Source organism: Frieseomelitta varia, unplaced genomic scaffold (genome assembly GCF_011392965.1).
Source record: "Frieseomelitta varia isolate USP_RPSP 00005682 unplaced genomic scaffold, Fvar_1.2 scaffold_877, whole genome shotgun sequence".
In the NCBI taxonomy this organism is placed as follows: Eukaryota; Metazoa; Arthropoda; class Insecta; order Hymenoptera; family Apidae; genus Frieseomelitta; species Frieseomelitta varia.
In genome coordinates this window covers 52,821-76,615 of record NW_025110675.1, presented here as the reverse complement: position 1 = coordinate 76,615, position 23,795 = coordinate 52,821, and the positions used below count along the sequence as shown (strand labels likewise).

At 32.9% G+C, this 23,795-nt stretch overlaps 1 protein-coding gene and 1 long non-coding RNA gene across 2 annotated transcripts in view; one reads left to right on the top strand and one right to left on the bottom strand.

The window, feature by feature from the left end:
* LOC122536925 (paired mesoderm homeobox protein 2B) overlaps nucleotides 1–23,347 on the top strand; it is a 38,389-nt gene extending 15,042 nt beyond the window's left edge. The window contains exons 3-5 of the mRNA XM_043669712.1: nucleotides 11,580–11,745; nucleotides 13,431–13,644; nucleotides 21,346–23,347. Of these exons, the coding sequence (XP_043525647.1) occupies nucleotides 11,580–11,745; nucleotides 13,431–13,644; nucleotides 21,346–21,835 (870 nt within the window). The 3' untranslated portion in view covers nucleotides 21,836–23,347. The remainder of the gene's footprint in view (nucleotides 1–11,579; nucleotides 11,746–13,430; nucleotides 13,645–21,345) is intronic.
* LOC122536926 overlaps nucleotides 1–23,795 on the bottom strand; it is a 58,845-nt gene that overhangs the window by 14,972 nt on the left and 20,078 nt on the right. The window lies entirely within an intron of this gene.

The window sequence follows — 23,795 nt, the reverse complement described above, 5'->3', positions numbered from 1 at the left end:
AAAAAAATTAAATAGATATAGAATAAAATTATTAAAATTTTGAAAACTAACTGTATCGAATAAAAACTGAAAATTAGTAAAATTCCTACAGAGTAAAACGTATTGACATAAGTGTTTGAAATATATATTCCAGACACAAAAAGTCACTAATGACTTCGAATTCTGTTTCTATTCCCAGAAATCAATTTCAAATCAGAGTCAAATGAATAAATGGGACAGCGAGCATGGAAATAAAATAAAGCGGAAATGCATGTAGCAATGAACTTATCAAAATATACAATCATAAGCTAATGTGAATGCACTTCAATAAATGCATTTAATTCTCGTCGTTTGGACAAATTTAATATTCACATTATTCTAAATATATTTTTTCATTTCTAAGAAAAACAATTAGTACAATAAATTATTGGAGAATATGGAATAATGTTAAACTTGAAAAATTCGTAACTTTCTACGATGGATACGAGCATGAAAATTTGTTGATTGATTTGTTTTATTCATACAATTGTGATATCGATTTAAAATAGTTTTCTATCTTATAATTCATCAAAATATATGCTGAATATAGTGTCATGTCAGATTAGACTGAACATCCATTTTATTAAACTATCATTTGTTTAAGAAGCACAAGTGATTTTTAAAATCACAAGAGAGATCGCAAATTTATTATAAAATATCAAAAAATATATGATCACTTACACAAAATTAGTCAAATGATGCCTACAATATACCCATGCATCAGTAGAAACACAAAAGAAAAATTAATCAAGTTGGAATGAAACATTAAATTTGTAAAAATTTCGATACAATACCAGGTCAATTTCTCGCTTAAGTTATCAAAGTTAAAAAAATAGTGAATTATAAAACTGGCGGATGGCGAAAAGTCACAAATAAACTATTTGTCCTTGAAACGCAAACTGCCAATTATCCTGCAAAAAATATGCGAAGAAAAGGGAATGGAAAGTTTACCGCAAATCTGTTCACGATGAAGCTCGATACACTTCACACATGCCCCCATCAGAGATTCAGAGGCAGACGGTCAAGCGAGACACAATGTGATCGATTGTTTCGATGCACGACAGTGGATCACCAAGCGTAAGAGCAAGAACGCAAGATGTAGGGTAGTTTTGGGGTACACCCATCTCCCGCGGGAGGTGCTGACACCCTCGACCTGACGTAATCTTCTGACAGAGTAAGCCGGTAATCTCCGGGATTACTTTGTACTCTTGGCTACGTCCTCCTGCCTACATTTACTCGCACCGGCGTAATTCGCGCTGCAGAGAATCCCGGCAGTAATAGCGATTCCCTGCTGAAATCCTGTTGGAACATCTGCAGGATATCCGATCGGCCATGTCAGATTTTTAATTCGACCCTCTTTTCACGTATTAACATCGTCAACATTCTGCCAAGGATGCCACTCTCTTTCCCTTTGTACAATTGTTTTCACAAAAATCCGCAACGTTAGTTACAGCTTTTATCAAAATTTTCTGGCACAGGATTAAGTGAAAAATAGATTAATGAATGATTATGAAATATAATTATAAATTATGAAATGATTAAAAATAGATTAATGAACGATTGATGAATGAACAGGGAATGAACAGGATAGTATTTTTTAAAAGAAATTGTGGTTTTCAATATATTTGTTTGTTTTCCTCGGTCAGTTATTTTTTTTTTTTTTTTTTTTTTTAATCAATAATAAAGAATCAAAGACTAATTAAGACGTGTTCTAAAAATAATTATTTTTTATAGTCTTTCTACTCAAGAAAATTTGCTCAAAAATTACTATAAAATAACATAAAGTTCTGGCACAAAATTAAGTGAAAAATAGACCAAACGATTAATGAATGAACAGAGAATGAACAGAATAGTATCTTTTAAAAGAAATTGTGGTTTTCAATATATTTGTTTGTTTTCCTTAGTTTTTTTTTTTTTTTTTTTTAATCAATAATAAAGAATCAAAGACTAATTAAGACGTGTTCTAAAAATTGCTAAAAAGAATTATTTTTTAAAGTCTTTCTACTCAGGAAAATTCGCTCAAAAATTACTTCAAATAACATAAAAAAAATAAAAGAGTAGTAAAGAATAATTTCAAAGTCTCGCCATCGAGAAGCAAATTAACTAATATTGAACTTGCTGTTAGTAAATGCTTTCACGATCAATAAAAGTTAATAAAAATATAATTTGAAGGTTCAGCATGCTCTCCGAAACTCGATATTAAAATTTCCTTTTTCTCATCTCACTGCAAATGCGCCCGATATATAATTTTTGTTAGGTCAATAAGACTTTGTGCAAGATACACGGTTAATCGATGCAATTATGCGCCTCGAATGTGGTGCTTTTTAATATAAACAGGATTCTAAAAAAAAAAGAAAAAAAAAAGAAGGACGAAACATCGAGCAATGGAGATTAAACGAAGTAATGAGAAGCAAAGATGATAGAATTTAAATGTTGAATGTAATCTGATGAAGAATTAATAAATAACAGCAGCAGAATCGCAATTCGGCGAATCGATATCGTATAAAGGAGAAATAATTCCAGGAGAACGCGTGTTTTCATATCTCGTCCATGTTAATTAAACTGGAAACCGGAGGCACGTATTAAATAGCAATTAACGAGCTTTTAAAACGAATCTATACCAAAACGACATAACGAGAATGTTTCGGATTTTCAGATTACGTTAAATAGTTGAATAGCAAAAATTTTTCTCGACAATTGAAATCATTTATTGAAATCTCTTGATAATAGCAATTAAGCTAAATATTTACTTCACTAAGCTAAATATTTATTATTTTATTATTATTTTGTATTTTTATTATATTTTATATTATTTATTTTCATATAGTACATATTTTATATTATTATTTTGTATTTTTATATTATATTTTGTTATTTCGACTTTTTCTGCACATTTTTATAAACATATTATAATGAAATATTATGAATGTATATTAATACGTTAAAAAAAAAAAACAATTTTTAAAACTCAATGAAAAAATTGAGAATTACAGTATTGGCTCAACTGTGAATACGTGTAAAAGCATTAACAAGTAAAGTATTCAATTTATTAATGACCATAAACTTTCACGCACGAAGCTTCATACAAATTATTTGTAATAATATCCAATAAGTCTACAAATTATTTAAAACATATGGTGAGATATAAAAAATAAAATAGTAGTGAATTGTAAGAAATTCGGTAAATCAATGCAAGAACTACATCTTATAGAATAATTCCTCACTTACAGATTGCATCAAAAATACGTCTTAGACGAATTACTTTGAGTTTGAAAAGACGATTGCAAATGAATGACCAATTGCTCTAAATATGTTATTTTTCTTTATACGAGACGTTTTTTGAATACATTCTGATAAACAGCTACGCAATTTCGTCATTACGAATTATTAATTTGCCTCGCTAAATGATTTATCGAACGTGGAGGTCAAACAACGACAAACACATCGACTTGTTAGACACAGTTGTTGAAATTACATCCATATGATGGATCTCTTCCAATGTAATGTAATTCATTTGAAGCGTTTCTCCTTATAAGCAATAAGAAACAAATTATTTTAGGTAACAGTTCCTGCTGACTTACTCATTATGTATTACCGACACGACATAAAACCTACAAGAAATTATATATAATTTCTTGAACTAAGAGAATTAATACATTCACGATTGATAAATCGTTATAAGCGGATAAACTGAGAAGCACAAAACGTGCACAACGTGTTTTAAAGCTTCAAAGTTTTATACTTTCTAGCTGTCGATTTTAACCCTTTGCGCTGGCAACTGATTGCGGACCATAACGAGCGACCGTATACGATAATTCGTCGCTTTCTTTCTCTTTTGAACTCGTCGCTGACTCGTAGAATTTATTAAGAAGTAATAAACATATTATTCTGCCTGTACATTTAAATGTACTTAAAGCTGAGAAAATGTTGCAAATGTGGCAGGGTCGTTCCAACGCAAGAGGTTAATCAATGCGGTTAAAACAGGTTAAGAGACAAGCAGAAACCCCGATAATCTATATTCGCGGATCTGCTACGCGACCAGAGGGATGAATGGCTAACAAGAGAGGTAGGAAAAGAGGAAAGAATAGGGAGGCACAAAGTCTGGCAAAAGAATTCTTCAGCGTAGCGTGACCAGCAGAGGGGCCACGGTATTATACCGCTGCATTGTCCGGATTATAAGACGAGAAGGCCATGCTAGGCAGCGGTGTACACAATGGGAGGAAGGTAGGGACAGGACGGCTATGACGCAATTACGGCGCAGACTCATTGTTTCATTAGGGAAGACAAAGGGAATCTGAAATAATGGACAAATAGGCGCGTTTATGCAGTGCCAGTCCTCTTCTCCTACTCCAATTAGAACCCCGTGCGCGCGGGGGTAGAGCGAGCAAGCGGGGGTGGCTAGATCCATCGTCGGTGGATCGTCCGACGCAGCAGCTACCAGAACCTCTGACGTTCGTTCGTCGCCCCCGTCCGTGCACCGTGCGCGCCACAATTACGCTACGCACACACTGAGCTGGCTCTGGGGGGAAAGAGGTACAGCGCATGCGCCACGAACGAGAGGCCGCCACCGTAGCACGTTGCATAGTCGCGTGCCTCTTTGGCCCGGTTGAATTTCAAAGCGTGCAACGGTGAATTACGGGGCTGCGAGATACGAGCCGACACGTCCGACTATACGCGCCTATGTACGCCGCTTTTCCACGATGAATTTTACAGTCGCGGAAGATGGCCAGGACGAGGATTCTCTTTATCGTTATGCGAGGTACTTCTGAAATCGTTAGGGACGATTTTATATATGTGAAAGGATATAAATTTTCTAGTCTTGCCGAGTCATTTCGATTATTTTTTTCATGTATAGATTTTATATTTGAACAAAAGATGAAGAAATTCTTAATGCTATGCTCGAGTTGAATTTTATGTTAATCCTAAAGAGATTTGACTTCAAGGCCGGATTTGAAGAAAATAGCTGTGTAAAAAAGAAAATAGCTTTCTTAATTTTGTTATTCAACTTTCTTGTTATATCACAGCTTCTTTTGTTTTATTATTCTATGAACGTTTGTAAATTTGTATAAAGTACTATTTGACGAAAAGAAACTTTTCTTTTTGGACACGTAATGTGTTTACTGCGTAAACGTAATATTACAGAGATGGAGCTGAAAGAATTAAACACCTTAAAATATTGAATCCTTCTTGTTTGCTAAACTGAGTTGATTGAAATATAAAAGTTTGAGGTTTGAGACTAGATTTTCAGAAAATCGAATTTGAACATTTATTAAATATATTTGAACTTAGTTAATTCTAAGCTGCACAAATCAAATACAAGAAAAAAGAAACAAAAATAATCGACAAAATAAATCAAGAATGATCAAGAAAATTTTTTGGAAATTGCTTCATTTTCGAGAAAATTAGACTTGAAAATTTACCAATAATCTACGAATTTTATGCATTTATAAGAAATTTCAAGATACAGAGAAGACATATAATATACAAAGATGTATAAAATATAATAATTTTTTTATCTACGTCCCATTGTTTTAATTATTTTTATAAAATTATTACATATATATCTGCAGTCTAATTATCAACTAACATCAAATCAATTTTTAATTAAACATGTTCAAAAACGGAGCTTTGAATGAAAAAATTTTCAGCCTCCTTATTTCATCTTTTTATGAAAACTTACGCTATAATAACTTTTTATTATAGCCTATATATATGTATGACGAATAAATTAAATATGTTAACTGTAGTATATTTTAATTATATAATAAATAAATATATGTTTATTATATATAAATAATATTAATAATTATATTTTATTAATAATAATTATATAAATATAATAAATCTAAATATCTTTATTTTATTTTATTCTACTAAATCATCATAGCTAAATAAAATATTCTTAAGGTATGTTATTGCATTGCTATCGCGAATACTATTGTGTATTATGATTATTGTGGAATATTACGAGATCTTTTCAAATCTGGACATATAGCAAAGAAGTGTTATATTATTAAAATATAATAAGGAAAATAAGGAATATTATCTCTTAACTATAATAAGGAAAATAAGGAACAATAAGGAATAAAAATAAGGAATAATAATTATATATAATAAGGAAAATAAGAAATAATAATAATAAGGAATAATAATTATATATAATAAGGAAAATAATAAGGAATATTATCTCTTAATTATTTTTTAAAATTTCAGTATATTAAATATACCTCCAAATTATCGATCAAATTACAAATTAAAATATTTTTGAGACATGCATATTGTATTAATATTACTAACTATATTAATTGTACTACTATGCTATTGCGAACTAGCTATCCTTTGTCAATTATCCATTCATATCCAGTTCGTAATTAGCCAAATTTAAGTACATGTGACAAATTTTCAAACTCAATTTTCTCAAAAATTAAATATTATTCTCTCTTTTCGATTTATTTATAGAATTATCATATGAAATTATCCCACCAATCGAGTGTATCGTGATTTCAGAGACCCTGTAAAATAATGATCTATACATAGCAAGAAGATGAATTATCAAGTCATTTAGATAAATTCACTGTCAAATTTTCCTTTGCAAAACGATAGCGAAACGACGCCGCAGAAGAATACAACATCCGAGAATTTGAATTAAAGAAGCTAAAAAACTTCATCCATTTTTAGATAAAATCCAAAATATCCGTGAAGAAATATTTATTTACCATCATTGTTTAATAATGGTAATGCTGTAGGATTACGTGTATTAACAGATTTAAAGCGGCCGTTATCCTGTTTGTGAAAAAAGAAGGGGCCAAATGCAAAGAATAATTAAAAGCAGATTTTCAAAACAAGTGGCAAGAGATTAAGCGCATTTGACTTCCGGTCAGAGTGGAGCAATGCTGACATGTTTCGGATTAAAAACATAAAAAAAACGACAAACAAAAAAAAAGGAAGGCAGGGTACGATTAAAAAATGAAGAAGAACAGAGGGTAGCGGTAGAAGGAACGTATGAAATATACGAGGGTGAAGAACAACGATGCCTTTTACCATTGGATTACATACCGTGCTAATGCGCTTATAAATTTCCAAGCAAAAATGTTCCTTTCGTTCTTTTAATGAAAACATAATGAAGAACTAAGAGGCTTTGGCACATGAGTTTTGCATACATTCAAGCCCGTTTAACTGATTTGTAAAACAGACCTCGGACGATTGGTCGATTCAATTTTCCATTATATGAAACTAGGTGAGACTTTAACAACTAAATGAAATTTCAATTATTATAGTTGATGCTTATGTTCAATTTATACCGAATTCGTAAATAGGAATAAACTTTTCATCGCAGCGTAAGAAACATAACGAGAGAATAGAGAATTACGTAAATCTTAAAATAATGATATTAATATATAATAGATACAATTGTTAATTAATTTAAAATTAGGTAATTTAAAACAAACAATAGTTATCTCTAAATAGCTAGATAGCTGTCTGTAATTATTATCTATATTAATTATATCTTATTTCATATAGTAAATCTATATTAATATATTGTATCTATAAATATTAATATTTATAATAACTTTGTAATACAAAATAAAAAATTATTTTATTCGACAATCAAATAATGAGATAGAGGGAAATCACTTGCTTGGTCAAATAAACTAATGTAAGATTATTTCAAGATAACATCGAGTCAAATAGGATGACATGTCATTTAAATGGTCATACTTAAAATATTTTATTGAAATGATGCCCAAGCCTCGTTAATTGCCTTAAAAAAGAGTACTCGCCCCAGTAAAAAAAAAAAACAGAAACTAAATCAAGCTCTCTCTGCATATCTGGCAGAAATCCAATTCACGATCAAAAACGGTAAAAGTAAAATTCCATCGGAGCATGGTCTGCCCTACAACCACCAAGGGTCGAAGGATTAACCTCTAGCGTTGGAATGACGTGGCACGCACGTCGAGAATCTTTCGTCCCAAAATTGCAATATTTTCTCAGTGTTTAAGTATATTCAAGTATAACCCAGGCAAAACGAAAACAAAATAAATTTACTGCTTCTTAATAATTTCCATCCAGTGATAATCACACCGACGAGTACAAAAAGGAAGCGACGATTTTATTGTATACGGTTCGGTCACTCGTTACGGTCCGCAATCAGTTGCCACAGCGCAGGCATAACTGTATCAATTTCAAAGAGCAACTAAAAACAATCAACTGTAGCTCATTTTTAATCGTCAAAACGATCAACCACCGTGCTCGGAGACACGTTCTCCATCGATCCGTCGATCCGTCACACTTTTTCTGTAACAAGTGTTGAAAGATTAAATGCGTTTATTTCACGAAAAGGGGGGAACGAGTCGGGCGCCATTACCGACGTCTTTCGGATTAAATTCGTATTGGGAAAAAGAGGAAACGCGGTGGAAGCGGGGGAAGGAGGAAAAGAAAACGGGAACGATCCGATGGAAAGACAAAGAAGAGAGAGAGAGAGAGACTGCCAGTCCCGACGGAACCGCGGCTTTGTTCCCAGCTATTACTCGCCCCCGCAACCCTATTATTATATCTTTCGCCGTCAGCCGGTACCCACCGTCCTCGTTCCCCGCGTACGAATTCGAAGGCAACGCGAAGCTTGGCTCATCGTATTTATTTTATTAAACCATTTTCCAAGCTTCCTCTCGCCGTGAAACTTTCGCTCCCGGACGAAAAGATAATCATTCGCCGTGTACCAGGCCCCGTCTCTAATAACGCGTTTTGTCTTTCAGAGGCAAGTTGCACGAAGAATTACGTTTGCGCGGGGTGTAATCGACTTCCCGGAACTTTATTCTATTATTGATTCCAATTAAGTTAATGAGCTCCTCCCCCCGTTACTTTTGCGCCGTGATTCTCTGAAACTTTCCCCGGGATTCGTTTAACTTTCGCGGAAGATTTTTACGCGGAGATAACGGATGAATTTTGTTTCGGTAATGATGGTAATGATGTTTCGTCATCCTTTGGATGATAAAGAGGGTGAGCCTATTAATTAAAGCAATATCTTGGAAATTTTTGCAAAATTGCAGTGTCTATTCGGTAACTCTTAATATTGTGTTGAATTGAAATCATCGTGCATAATATCTGGGGGATGTTTTCAAGAATTACAATTACTTTTTCAATTTCAATGAATATAATTTTAACATCAATTAAAAAATGCCCTACTTGAAGATTTCGTAATAAAAAGAGTCTTGTTTTAATTGCAAATTTTTTTCTTTCGTTCTTTCAGTTGTAAATATAATACTAAATATTTATTAGATAGACATAATAATCTATCTATTAGTATAGTACATATTTATAATTTATCTCACAGCATAGTATAGTGTTACGTTTACAATTATTCATAATCAAAATCTTACGACAAATTTCCAAAATATTGAAAAATTGCGCACAACTAAGAAAAAAATCGTAACAACAATTAGCAAGATTGTAATTACTGATATTATTCGAGCAAGTACTTTCTAATATGGAATATTCTATTTGTTACGTATGAATACATAAATGGTTTCTTTTTACTTCGTCATGTGATTAACCTCAAAAATTTATAATTTTTAAAGTTGCTTACATACTGAATAAAATCGAATATCCAATTGTAGATAAGATTTGGACGATTAAGAAAATACTAAAACAATATTTCGAATACTGTTTAATTATTTTTTTATTTGAATAATAATAATAAAAGCAACAATAATATGTTATAATCTGAAATTGAATGAAGGTTGGATACAATGTAACTTGCTCTGAAGATTTAAATAAATTCCAATGTGACAAATGTTGGAAATGATATCAAATACTACATATGCAATTTCACCTACGTCGTAGGATAAAACTTCACATTTCCTTTCCTTTTTGCAAAAAGTTTAATACAACTATTCAATAAAAAGATTCAAAAAAAAACCACACTTTTAATTTTTATTCAATTATATTCATTTCAGAGACACAGATTTCCTAGGAGCCCTCGTAACTACGAAAACAAAACAAAAATATCAACTTCTTTTAAATTATCTGTACACAATTCACGAATATTCATAGAACAGATCCGAGCAATGATAAAAAAAAAGCACAGCACAGAAATTATTCTAAATAAAACGAGAGGATCACGATAAAGTGAAGTTAACGATGTCACGGCGATCTCAAACTCGAGTCGCCGTGACCTCAAGAACATCGTAGCGGAATGTTCGAAAGAGGAACTCGTTCTCTAGAAGAAGCTAGGTGTTAGGGTGCAATTGGAAAGCAACAGCACGCGCGGAGAGGGGTGAGCGAAAGCACGAAGCGACGTAGAACCGCCGGGTATAATAAAGTCTATTTCAGTTGGTATTATGTCAAGTTAGGCTCGTTAGTGGAACTCGAGCTTTTTAAAAAACACTCGGCCGCCGTGGTTGCTGTCGGCTCGTTGAACATGCACGCGGGCAAGAGGCCCAACACCCCTTCTGGTCCGGCCGCGAATGCCATCCCCCTACATGCAATTATCCTTCCATAGCCGCACACCAGGTGTAGCCCTATAAAGCAGCTTAAGTGCCGCCTTCAGCGCCGTTCCTCATCATACTCTCTCGCTTCTTTTTTTTTTATCTCGCTTTCTTTATTTTTTTTTTTTTCTTTTTTTTTCTTCTTTTACACCGTGTCGCGCATCTTTCACTCTATTTACGTCTTCGTCGTAACCAATTGCCGAGGAGTGGATTAGCTGACGTATCTTTGTTTCTTTCTTTCATTTTTTTTTTCTTTTCTCTTCTTTTCCTTTTATTTTCCTTTTTTTTTTTTTTTTTTTCTTAGCGACGATCGATTGTTCAGTTAAATATTTTTGAGTTGAAATTATTACCAAGAGATCCTTTATTTCTAACGAAGAAATAGATTAAATCAAGTTTGCTTGTCTGCACAATTGTCTGGGGCAATATTTTTTTGAGTTATAGTTCGTCTTCAGGAAGCTACGAAATTTTTTACACGCGCAAATAAATAACAGAGGAATGCTTGGGTATATCTTATATGGAATAAAATAAAATTTCAATTAATAATTTCAGATAATATCTAATCAAATAAAATAATAATATTTAATTATAAAAATTATTTAATTAGTAGATAGTATGTGCATTAATTGGAAGTAAAAAAATTGCAAAAAAAAAAATACTGATTTAACGAATAAAGGTCGCAATTTTAAACGTACACCTTCATTTTGCAGTAAAAAAAAAAAAAAGTCTCAAGTAGAACAGAAATTTTATTTCGATAAGATTATGTAAAACTAAAATGCCACTATTTATCATCAAATTTAATTTCACCATTTCTTATATATCAGATATACAGCAATTGATTCATCATCCGTAAAAACATACATCACAGTTTCAAAATCTGGAAACACCCTCTCTTAAATATTAAATATCACGCGTGATTTTGTTTACTGCACACAACACTTCAAAAAACGAAATAGTTATAAAAAGAAAAGACTGTGGAAAGTTACGTGAAGAGATGAGCATTACAAATTATACTGATTGAAATCCATATATGTGAAACAGAAACATTCTACTAATGGAAACATTCGAAATTGTTTCCAGGTATGGTTTCAAAATCGTAGAGCAAAGTGGAGGAAAAGCGAGCGTTTGAAGGAAGAACAGAGGAAAAGAGAAGGTAACGGAGGAGCTGGTGCATTGGAAACGACAGGTCTGGCACCACCAACGTCTTCATCGGCAGGTCCAAGTCCCACAGGACACGATCCTGAAGGTACGATCATGAATAAAAGCACACGAGCCTCCAAAACATTACTACTAACGTCGATCTAATAAATTTTACATTAGAATCAATTCGGACTTGTATAATCTAGTTGCATCTCTTTAAATTAACAGAACCAACAATTATCCAAAACGTTTTACATCTTACTTGATATTGCCACTTTAACATACATCATTTTCATTAGCTGCAAGAAGAAATGTTACAATGAAATGTTATTTCGAAAGTTTCTCTTTTCGTTGTGAAGTGAACGTTTAATATTATAGTCACCAAATCAAAATGACCAATATATAATTTTCAACAGAAATTTTATGTGTTTGTAACAGTGCGTGTTACAGACTTGACTTTAAAGACTTGAATGATTTGTAGTAAAATATATAAAAAGAAGTTTGTGTTTTTTTTTTTTTATTGTATATAAATATTTTCCTGTTTCGTGCATTTTAATTTTTCTGCTACAAATTTTACAGTCATCAATCACAATTTTGTGAAGAGTAATTTTTACTTTTTAAAGATTTCCAACTTTTCCAATTTTAAGAAGAGAATTAAAAGAAAATTCTTGAAAATAAATATTTAGTTTGAATAGAATATATTTTTCTATACAATACAAGAAAAATTTTTGCATCACAGGAACAAACAATTTGTTCACAAATATTAAAAAAAGTTCTTAATCATTGTAACTAATACTGAACGCCATTTAAAGAAAATCGAACAGGATTTTTTAGTTTGTTTTGTTTCCTGATTATAACTAATTTTGTATAACATATCAAAATGTTCAAATGATTATGTTATTGTCAAAATTAATCATTATTCTTTCCTCATTTTTCTAACATAATTTGTTCCTTGGTGCCAAATTATATCATATCAATTTTATTCATTTATGATATGATGTTTGTATGAGATTTTTATTTATTACAACTATAAACAACGTAACACACTGAATGTATAATTGTATGATATAATAAATAGAAAGTAATGTAAAGCTGTTAAGTACTCTGAATATGAATATTATCTAGAATTCTGATGACATATTTTGTTATCAAAAATACCTAATGCACTGATATATGTAATGTACATATAATTTTATAAAAAAAATATATTAAATTGGACACAAAGGACGAACGACACAGTTATAGTTAAAATATTTCCTAATTCATATTTTACTGCAACATTTCTTGCTGTAAATAATGATAATGATAAACCAAAGTTGCAATATTACTCTACTACGTATTGAATCTTTCAAAATCAGATGATCATAATAAAGTGAAGAGGAAAAAATAACAAGAAAACAGAAAAATAAAATCCAATACTTTAAATACTTTAGTACACTTTTAACAGGATAAACAAATGATTTTTCTCCATCTGTTTTGCATCAATTTCTTCGAATAATTGTTCAAATTATAATAACCCAAATAGCTTAAATTATAACAAATTAAATTAATAACAATAATTTTTTCAAAAGGCTTCTAATTCTGTTGCATAAACTTCTGTTCGGATTATTCATTTCGTTTCAATTAAAAATTAACTTAAATAAATGTATCTGATTTGGACCTAAGACAAACTTACTTCTCAAATAAAAAAAAAAAAAGAAAAAATGAAACAAATTAATGAAAATGATTCGTCTTTTTTCATCTTCATCTCAAATAAAATTCAAAGTTGGCAATTTCTCCCTTTGGAAAAAGGAACAACAAGCAGCAGTGCCCCGGACGCGGAGGACGCTGGCCCAGATGGAGCTGGCGGGTCGAGGAGCCCCAGCACGACTTCCGCGTCGGTCAGTCCGCGGCCTCAGCAGAGTCAGCCGTCCCTGGGTGGCGTCTCGACGCCACCGCCAACCCCCATAAGGGCGCCACCGCCACCACCTAGCACCGTGGGGGGTCTCGGCCCACCCGGCGAGAGGTGAGCTTTTAGCCTCGTTTGTATTTACGTCTTTAGGAAATATCTTCCTTCTTCATCCGCCCTCACACGTCCCCCTCTCGCCGCGTCTTCCCCCGTCTAAAAGTCAGTCGTGATTCCACGCTGCAAGCATCGCTGAACACATCGGCCGGATGCTTGATACGCGCCATTAAACCACTCCTCGCCGCTTCCTTACTCTCCGGCTGGCTCTCTTTCCACCCCCATCCGACTCTCGCGCTGCGCCACGCTTTTCGCCCCTAGCGTGCTCGCTGCCTGCTCGTATAATCACGATAATTGTCGCCTCGTTAAATCGCAACGGGACGCGGCGCGCAAACGCGACAACCGGGGCGAGTCGACTACGCGCGATTTAAGGGCTGATTTTTATACTTTAGCGCGTCCTCGCGACTCGCGGAGATGGATAACTTGGTCGAGTTGTTGAACGAGACAGTAGGCAAATATTGTACAAGGTCGTTAACTGGTATCTTGGTTTTATGAATCACTGAATGAATATACTGAAAGTTTGTTTATTATTTCTGCGCTTTCGAAGCATTTTGTCTTTCTCGTTTGTTCATATTGGCAATAATCTTACAACCTATTGTTACTATGAATTCCTCTGTGTTGTTTGATTGAACATTCAATATGAGATTTATTTAAACAGAACGTTATGAATGATAAAAGTTGATTTTTTTTATCGAAACAATTGCTTCCAGGATTTGTGTTAATTAGACATTTTTTTATACCTCGATATTATATTTTTTATATAGTTTTTCATAAATAATTCGACAGTTACGTAGTAACAATTCCAACAGGTATTTTTTGTTACGTTTCGACAGCTGACCTGTTCGAAGGCTAAAGTATTATAATTAATTTCATTTTTCACTTTATTGAAGAAAATTTAATTTTGTATACTTAAAACAGAGTTGCTTCATAAGCAGGCTTAATACTACTAAAAATTTTGTTTCATCATGGCATAATAAATAATTTATTTCAGAAGTCAGTGTGATTATTCCATGGATACACTGTTTTAGGCATTTTGTATGTCGTTAGATAAAAACTATTCCTGTATTAATACATCGTGCAATGTTGACTTTAAATTTTTAGAGAAATTTTGAAGCAAAATGTACGGTATTTTATCTATTTTTTTTTTTTTTTTTTTTACTTTTTTGTGGAATTAATTGATTTGGTACACGAATAATTCAATAATGATCGAGAAACATTTTTCTACTGTTCTGTGTAATCAAGTCTCATAATCATTTCTAATAAATAATTGACGCTTTATAATATCAATGAAAACTTTCTCAATGTGATTAGAACTATTTTCAATAATGTTAAGTTTTAAAGTTTATTTCAATAGTTCTAAAGTTTTAATAAGGCACAGATATATTTAAAATTATTTAATTATTATAATATTAGCCACTCTTTTTATTTAGTGTCTATTCTATTATTAGTATCTTTTATTACTTTAATGTTATTATTAGTATTAGTATGTTAAGATTAAATTAGAGATTTATTCGAACTGTATTTTATTACGTAGAGAAATTAATTAAAATATAAATCGTCACATATTTATAAAACACGTTATAGATTATTAAAAATATATATATATATATATATTCCTTTTGATTTTATATAATATTAAAAATTCTTCAGCAGTTCGATTTTCAATTAAATATTTTTTACTAGTAATTTAGATGTACCTGACTAAGAATATCTCCGTATAAAAATTTTCAAATTTTGAAAATTCGAAGAATCTGAACAATCATGGTATTCAAATTTCCCTCAACTACAAACAGAACTTGAAAAACAATTAGAATGATCAAAAAAAAATCAATAAATGACATCAGATCAATCAATAGATAACATAAAACTCAAATCAAAGAAACATAAAATATAACATAAAATAAAAAGAGTGAGAAAAATCAATGAATAAATAGCAAATTTACCTAATAAGGCATCGGAATTAATTTTCACATCTGCAATAATTCAAAAGTGTCGAAATACTTACAACACACATATAGCGTACCGTACAGTTGAGAAAAATCAGAGCAGTTTGAAAGGAAAGGAATTCTTAAGAAAATTGTCAGCGAAGAAAAATGACCGTTCCGCCGGAAGACAGGAGATTCGAAAGAAATTCCCGCGGAAAAATGAAATTTAAACGAACTTCTTGCCCGACACATATTCAACGAAAACAACTCGCGTGCACCACGCTGGAATATGAAAATGGATTTCCGAGTGTGTTTCACTTTTTTCCACTGACAAAAGAGACTTTATATTTATGAATTATGTAGCGGCGAAGCGAACGAAAAATCCCACGGGTTGAAATTATTCTTTTACTCCGCTCTAGAAATAACAACGTTATGAGCATAGGATATATCGTTTTAGCATATTCGTGATCCGTTGCTCGTGCATGTTTCATAGCATGCATTAACGTAAATATTTCTTTGAATTAACATCGTTGAAATAATGATTCGATGATTCGAATTAATATTGCAGCGAGACTATTTCGAGAAAATCATGTTATTGGAAAGTCAAGGATAAGCCATTGCTGCCCATCGTATTAATAAAATAATATCATATTCCGTGAGCTATTCGACGTTATCAATAATAGTGTTTGTTATTAGTATTACTAATACATTAAATGTTTCTCATTAGTATCAATATTAGTATCAATATTCATCGATGTACATTCATTTCCGATGAAAAGCTTCTCCTTCGTCGAAACGTGAAAACTTTCTCTGCTGTATTATTATATATTAAAAGATACTACGTTAATACAATTGACAGCAAAGTTCTCGATAAAATGACATCATTCCCTAGCTACGCGATACGTTTAATGTGTCCCCGTAATCATGATGCGATCGACTAGAGAATGACTCTAGAAGAAGGAAAAAATAAATCGAACGGAAAGAGTAACTTCATTTTACCACGTTAAAAAAACATTTAAGCGAACAAGTTTCAGAAACGGTATATTCATTTTCACGTTCCTCAAATAAGCTGATCGAAATATTCAATCAAAAAGAACACGCGTATCATACCATACTTCCCACACAAGACAGATTACATTACAAAAAAATTGCCATTCACGATCACGCGCAGGGAATTTGCTTCTAGCAAGACGAGAATGAACGACGAAAAAAAAAAAAAAAAGAAAGAGAAAGCAAGAAACCATAACCAATTTTCCTCCGACTGTTGCACGCACACATGCATATGTATACACGGTTGAAAGCTCGGGCGCGTAAGATGCACGATTCGCCGATTTCTTTCCCGACAACGGGTAAGTATCCGACGGTGGCTGTTTATAATCCCAGACGAGGCTCCCCTCGCGTCGACGGCGAAGCCAAGAAGAACAATACCCGAAACGTAGACACAGGGAATACTACACTGGTAGCGGGCTGGCTCGAGTCAAGATGGTGGAAACCAGCCGCGGATAGAAACAGCAAGGGTGGATTCGAAGGGGAGGGGTTGAAACGGGTAGGAAGATACTCGTTCGCCGTCTCCGCAGTTGTAATTTATTTAAAACCGCTCGCCGTAAATATATCCTCATCATTTATTCAGCGGCTCGGCAGCTTCTCGAGGCTGCAGGGGTGTACGCTTTGCTGCGTTCCTTCTTACCTAGCAGCCAAAGCTCAAGAAGACCGAAAGACCTGTTTCCATGTGCAGCCGATGTTTCCCGCGGAACAGGGACGGATTCGGCCACCGCGGAAGGGTGGCTCGTTCCTCGCGGCCTTGCCTGCCTTTCTTGCGTTTTGTATTTTATACAGTGAGGACCCTCTTAGGAACGTGAGATTTAAATTACGGTGAGGGCAATCTCGAGTGAAATTGGTTTCACTCGTCTTCCGACATCGGTGTATCGATCTCCGTTCGTTCGATGGATTTACGACACGTGCAACGACACTTTATTTGTCCCTTTGTATCAAATCGGCAGAACGATCACAACATTGACAGTCGAGTCATTCTCTCGACAATAAAATTTCGATGAAATTTGCGTCCAAGATTGCTCCGTTGTTTTCTCGAGTTTTGCTTAACGTATGTATGTGTGCGTTACACAATTATATTCCAAAACTATAAATGCCTATTAATAACTATTTATATGATAGAATACTTGTAGTATAATATAATAGCAATATAATAACAACATAAACAAAAATAAACATTACTAATAAAGAGAAATGTGTCAAATTGAGACGTAAGAGACAGACGGAGGTTAGTAAAGGTCAGATTAACATGACAAACAATGATCGATTGTTCGCGTAGAAGGATCTCGTTTCTCAAAGTGAAATCGCGCCGCGGTTTAGAACACGTAAAGCATGGTAACCGTGTAGGCATCGCGATTAGGTGTGTAGAGACGAAGAAACGAAGTGCGTGTACGCGAGGAGGGCAAGCGAGCGGGCGTAAGTGCGGTGTACGCTAGGCTACGCAGCTAATTGCCCCTAATTATCGCGCTTACCGCGGTTCAAGCTCTCCTTTCTGCGCCTCTGCCGTCGTCTTTCACCTCCTTTGCCACCCTCAGCTGCCAACCCGTTGCGATTTCCTGCACCCCGCCTCTTTCCTAACTAACCAAAATCCAGCCTCAGATATCAATTTTTAATCAACGATCCGAGTATCATTATCAAACTGCGGGTTTTTATTTGATTTGTGAAAAACTGGTAATTCGCACGATGCACAAAGTATATAAAAATAGGTAAAATATTCGTTACATATTTGTTACACAGCTCTTGGCTATCGAATTCAGAATTTTCAACGTTTCACATGTGTTTAAGTGGAACTCAAGGATTTGAGAGAAATTTAATTACAAGTTGTATCAACTATTAAAGTATTACACGCATATATATATTAATAATATAAATGATATTTTGTGATTTACTAATGTTATTTGCGGATGTTGACTAGAATGTCAATTATAATAAATAGATAAACGAGAAAATTTGAATTTTGAATTCTTGAAACTATGTTATTGCGTTTACACTATAAAAAGTAAGACAGAGTAAAGATAAAATAATGTATTTGAAGAAACTTGGACCATACTGCAATAAAAATACAAAAGAGAAATACAAACTGTTGTATAGCTACACTAAATTTATATACTATGCACATGTAGTATTTCAATAGTTAATAAAAATTACTACTAAGTTGCATTCAGAGTTTTCAGATTTTTTTACTAAAAACATACTATGTGGCAAATTGTGAACAATACCAATACAATTAATCAGGAAATGTAATTAAACATAGAGTTTTATTACTTCTATTGGAATAATAGAATCATGATAAAAAAAACTGTTTTACGTACCCACTATGTTATGCAGAATATATATATGCTGTTATATTATTCTATACATTATGTGCATGCTGTGTAATGTTGAACTTAAAACTTTCCTCTCAAATGCATAGAAATCCACGATGCCATTGTAATGTACATATAAGATAAAATTTGTATTTAATTTCCATTTCTTTAGTTATGATCATAATAATTTAAATTCCCTATCATCAATAGATCATTACTATATCAATAATAATAATTATCATCATTATATCAATAATTAAAATCCATTTCTTTAGTTATGATCATAATAATTTAAATTCTCTATCATCAATAGATCATTACTATATGAATAATAATAATTATCATCATTATATCAATAATTAAAATCCATTTCTTTAGTTATGTCATAATAATTTAAATAATTATTAGTCATAATAATTTAAATTCTCTATCATCAATAGATCATTACTATATCAATAATAATAATTATCATCATTATATCAATAATTAAAATCCATTACTTTAGTTATGATCATAATAATTTAAAAGCATGTAATATACTTTTAATATAAAGTATACAAAATTCTGTTCTTACAGAATTTTTTGTTCCACCTGTTCATTTTCGTAATGGACACAATGTTTGACGCATGAGAAATTCTATTTTAACACTTTCATCGACAATTTCTATGAAAAATTGAACATTTTTATTCGATAAATTTTTAAATAATAAAATTAGGCTCAAGTTGATAAGTTAGATTTAACTTAACTCAAATTTTCGTTCACCATACTTGAAGAATAAATTTTCATATCATCATTTTCCACTATTCATTATTCATTAGCCTCATTAGTGTTTTTCTCTTCTTTATTTACCCTCGCAAAATTATTTATTCCCCATTGCACAACTTGCAATCCTTCACTCTAACTTCAACTCTCCTTCGCTTTCCTCGTTTTCTTTCTTTTTGTTTTTTTCTCCTCCAGATTCCTACGTCTATTTGCACACGTTTATCCATCATCCTATCTCTCTGTTTACCATTTTCGCTTCGTCTCTGCCCGCCTAATTAAACATCCCTCTCGTTTCGCCTTGAAGATTCCTCGTATCCGTGTTTCCGTCACTCTTGCGCACCGTTTCGAGCTTCGCGGGGCTCGTTACATTAATTAAACAATATTTGCGATTAATATTTGAGATAATCATCAGCGCCTCGAAGCAACCTCCGCCGGCTGTTGGAGGATGCGGAATATCGCGCGTGCTAATCGGGTTAGCGCTTTCGTGAGCCCTTCTGATTTCCTCTTCCACCCTTGCTTCTCTCACCCCCTTCCACTAACTTCCACACCTTTGAAGCTGCACTTTATTGTTTTTTTTTTTTCTTCTTCTTCTTAACTGTTCTCAACTGTTTCAATCTCCGCCAGCTCAACAAAGTGTCGTATCGAGAAACTTTTCTTTTTAATAATGGTACTTCAAATTGACATTCTACTTCAAGTAACAACAATAGTCTATATGGTGATTCATTCGCTTGTAACAGGTCGTGAGATATTTTTCTTTCGTTGAAATCAGAATTGGACAATAATCAATTTGTGTAGTCACTAAATAGTAATTATAGTAATGGTAATCATTAGTCAATTGTACATCAATATATTAATCTCGAATAATTTTTGTAATTTGTACTCAATTTATATAAATTTTCACATCATTAAGTGATTAATTTATATTTTATTACACTACTTATTTTACTCACTATTTTATTACATTATTACAGTTGTAATACTTTCTAACACATGCTACGTATAACATATTCAAATGTTAATCATGCAGTGTTGTGCTGTTTAGTATGAATAAATGTTATATTATGTTAATGAAAAACTAGATATTTAATTTAAAATATTTAATTTAATTTATTCTTTACTGCATAATAGTGTCAGTGGTATTAAACTTAGAATAATTTGTTAAAATTCTCTGACATATTTTCAACACAAGAATGAGTGTGTATCATAATGAAGAATCTCAAAATTTTAATCATTTTATTCTCACCTTAATACCTTTTTATTCTATAATATAAACAATCTATAAACAATAATGGAAAAAGATTTTAGCTTTTCAATAAGGATTTCACTCCAAATTCTATTTCAAGTATGTTCAGTCCACATTTCCGTTCTGAACTTCCAACACTAAACATTTTTAACAACTTTAATCAATTTCTATTCTCATCTTCATATCTATTTATTCCAGACAATCCTCTCAATAATAATGGAAAAAAATTTTCGCTTTTCAATAAGGATTCCACTCCTTAATTAAATTAAATTTCTATTTCAAGTATATTCGATCCATACTACCAACACTAAACATCTAAGCATTTTCTCATCCATTCTCATTCCAAACAATCTTCTCAACCAACTCAGCCACTCGGCCATTGCAATTAATCGGCATCATTGCAAAATTAAAATTTCAGCGCTCCCGGATTGGCAGCGAGTTTCAGGCCAGTCGAGCCACCCACGTCTCTGTTCTTCTCGCCGCATTTGGCAGCGCAGTTTTCTCCGCCTCTGTTTGGCAATAAGGTGGTCAGTAGCGCGCCAACATCCCTAACCTCGACGACCCCGTCGCTCTGGACCTCGAGCGACCATCGACCTGGAAGCTTGCAGGACATGTTGTCCTGGTCACCAGCCGGATGGCCAGGTTCCCTGTGCGGCTGCTGTAAGCCTGGAACCGGCGATCTCCACAGAAACAGCAGCTTGGCCGAGTTGAGGAGAAAGGCTCAGGAACACTCGACTGCTTCCGCGCTCCTTGGCGGGCTGGCCGGCTTTCCCGGAGGTCTGCCATTGCCGTTGCCTCTGCCGTTGCTGCCACCGTTGCTAGGACTGTCCAGGAGGCCTGAACACCATCATCATCACTTGCCAAGCATGGTACACCAAATACAACCGACCACGAAAGAGGATCCCTAGGATCGCGTGCAGCGCTCGTCGCTCCTTGATACTGGGCATGTATTTGTTTCAAGACGTTGGTCCATGTTTCTCCTCTTCTCTTATGGTTTCCATGATTTGATTTTACTTAAGGGAGCGTTTTCCTATTTGGTGCCGTCGATTCTAATCGATACTGACGTCGAGTGGAAGATTGTTGCGTGATTATAGATCAAGGGCTTTCGAAATTTTGTAGTCCTGTATCTCGGTCGGTTTTGTACAATTGTTTCTATCATTCTTTTTTTTTTTCAATTTTCAACTTTCATATGCCGGGGGTTTATATTGTTGTACAAGTATATGTTTGTACTGTTCCATTCGTACGAAAGGAAAAATTAAAGATGAAATTAATTTGTATAGAAGCGGTTATCTTGTGAACTAGAGTTGTTAAAGAAGCTTTTTTAACAAAACGGCAACTGTATAAAAAAAAATTCATTAAATATATAACTTGCCCAGGCGATAAAAATGACTATTAATGTTGACACAGTTCCAGAACGTAAGATAGTCACTTTTGTATAGATCAAATTCACTTTTTGTATTTTCTCCTTTCAGATAGATACAACAACGATAAATCGTGGCAGATATTAAAAATGTACACTGCAGAAAATTGCGATTATTACAATAGTAATAATTGTATAAAAGTTACATTATATTGTTTTCAAACATGCTTGAGGTATAAAAAATTTCGATCTATAACAATCTAACAATTTTCTATCCGATACGTCGTTTAAATCGACAGATCCAAATGAAAGTACTCTCTTAAGAATGACAATATTGCGGGAGAACTTTTCAAGACGATGAGGGGCTTCGAAGTTTGGAAATTAATGATTTTACGTGAGATAGTAGAGCATGGTTGATGAAATTAGTGGGTGGTTGTTAACTTTAAGAGTAATTTTCTTTCTTTCCTTTTTTGTTTTTTTTTTTTTTTTTTTCGTTAAAGTTGATGAATCTTTGTTACACGCTGTTGAGTAGTGGTTTTCGTAGATGATAAATTTTATATTTTTGTGCAACACACGTACGAAACGAAATCGGAGTAAAAGAAAATTATGAAAAAAAAACCTCTGGTAATGATGGAAACATTGAAATACCACGTCGGAACGTGCCTCCTCGATTAATGTTTAATCAAGCGACTGTGAAGGAAATTGAGAAACGAAACAAGGGAAACATTTTTAATCGTATCAAAAGCATAGCGATTTTCAAACGTTTGCCATCTTGAAAAAAAGCCACTTAAATCGTTAATTTTCTTCAATTCTCATACATTCGTTTTACGAATATTTTTATTCGTTCGTTTAAAAAACTCAGTGTTCAATCAAAAGATAAGGTGTCTGCTAATTAAACGAGTTTAGTCCATTAAGGACCAACCAGTAATTTATAATAATATTATAGACAAACTAGGCGCATTTATGGGATTTCTGGAAGTACAAAAATTTACAAGAATAAAATGAAATATTGATTCAATAAGTAGGCTATGATTGATTTAATAAGGTTTCATTTCTTTAAAATTATATTCATAAAAATATGAATTTTTACAGACGTCCCCAACTAATTATAAACATTTGAATTTCTTTAAATCCTATAAAATTATAGAATCTAGGTGACAAAACAAAATGATAAAAAAAATATTATATTAAAAAATGTAATTTATAAAATTATATTATATTAAAAAATATTATATTAAATGTTCGAAATTTCTTTCCATAGCTCCAATATTAGAAAATAGAATTTGATAACATAAACTAATTGCAAATGGAATATTAATATTTATACAACGTTGGTCCTTAACGGGTTAAAAAAACTAAATGATCTGCTTTCGTTGAAATTTGCCTGAACGAAAGCTTGTAATAAAAAATTGAAGCTTCTCTGAAATTTCTCTCACTTCGTTTCTCATCACAGGAAGAAACTGAAACATATAAATCTAATTCAAATTTACGTCCACGATGATAAAAAA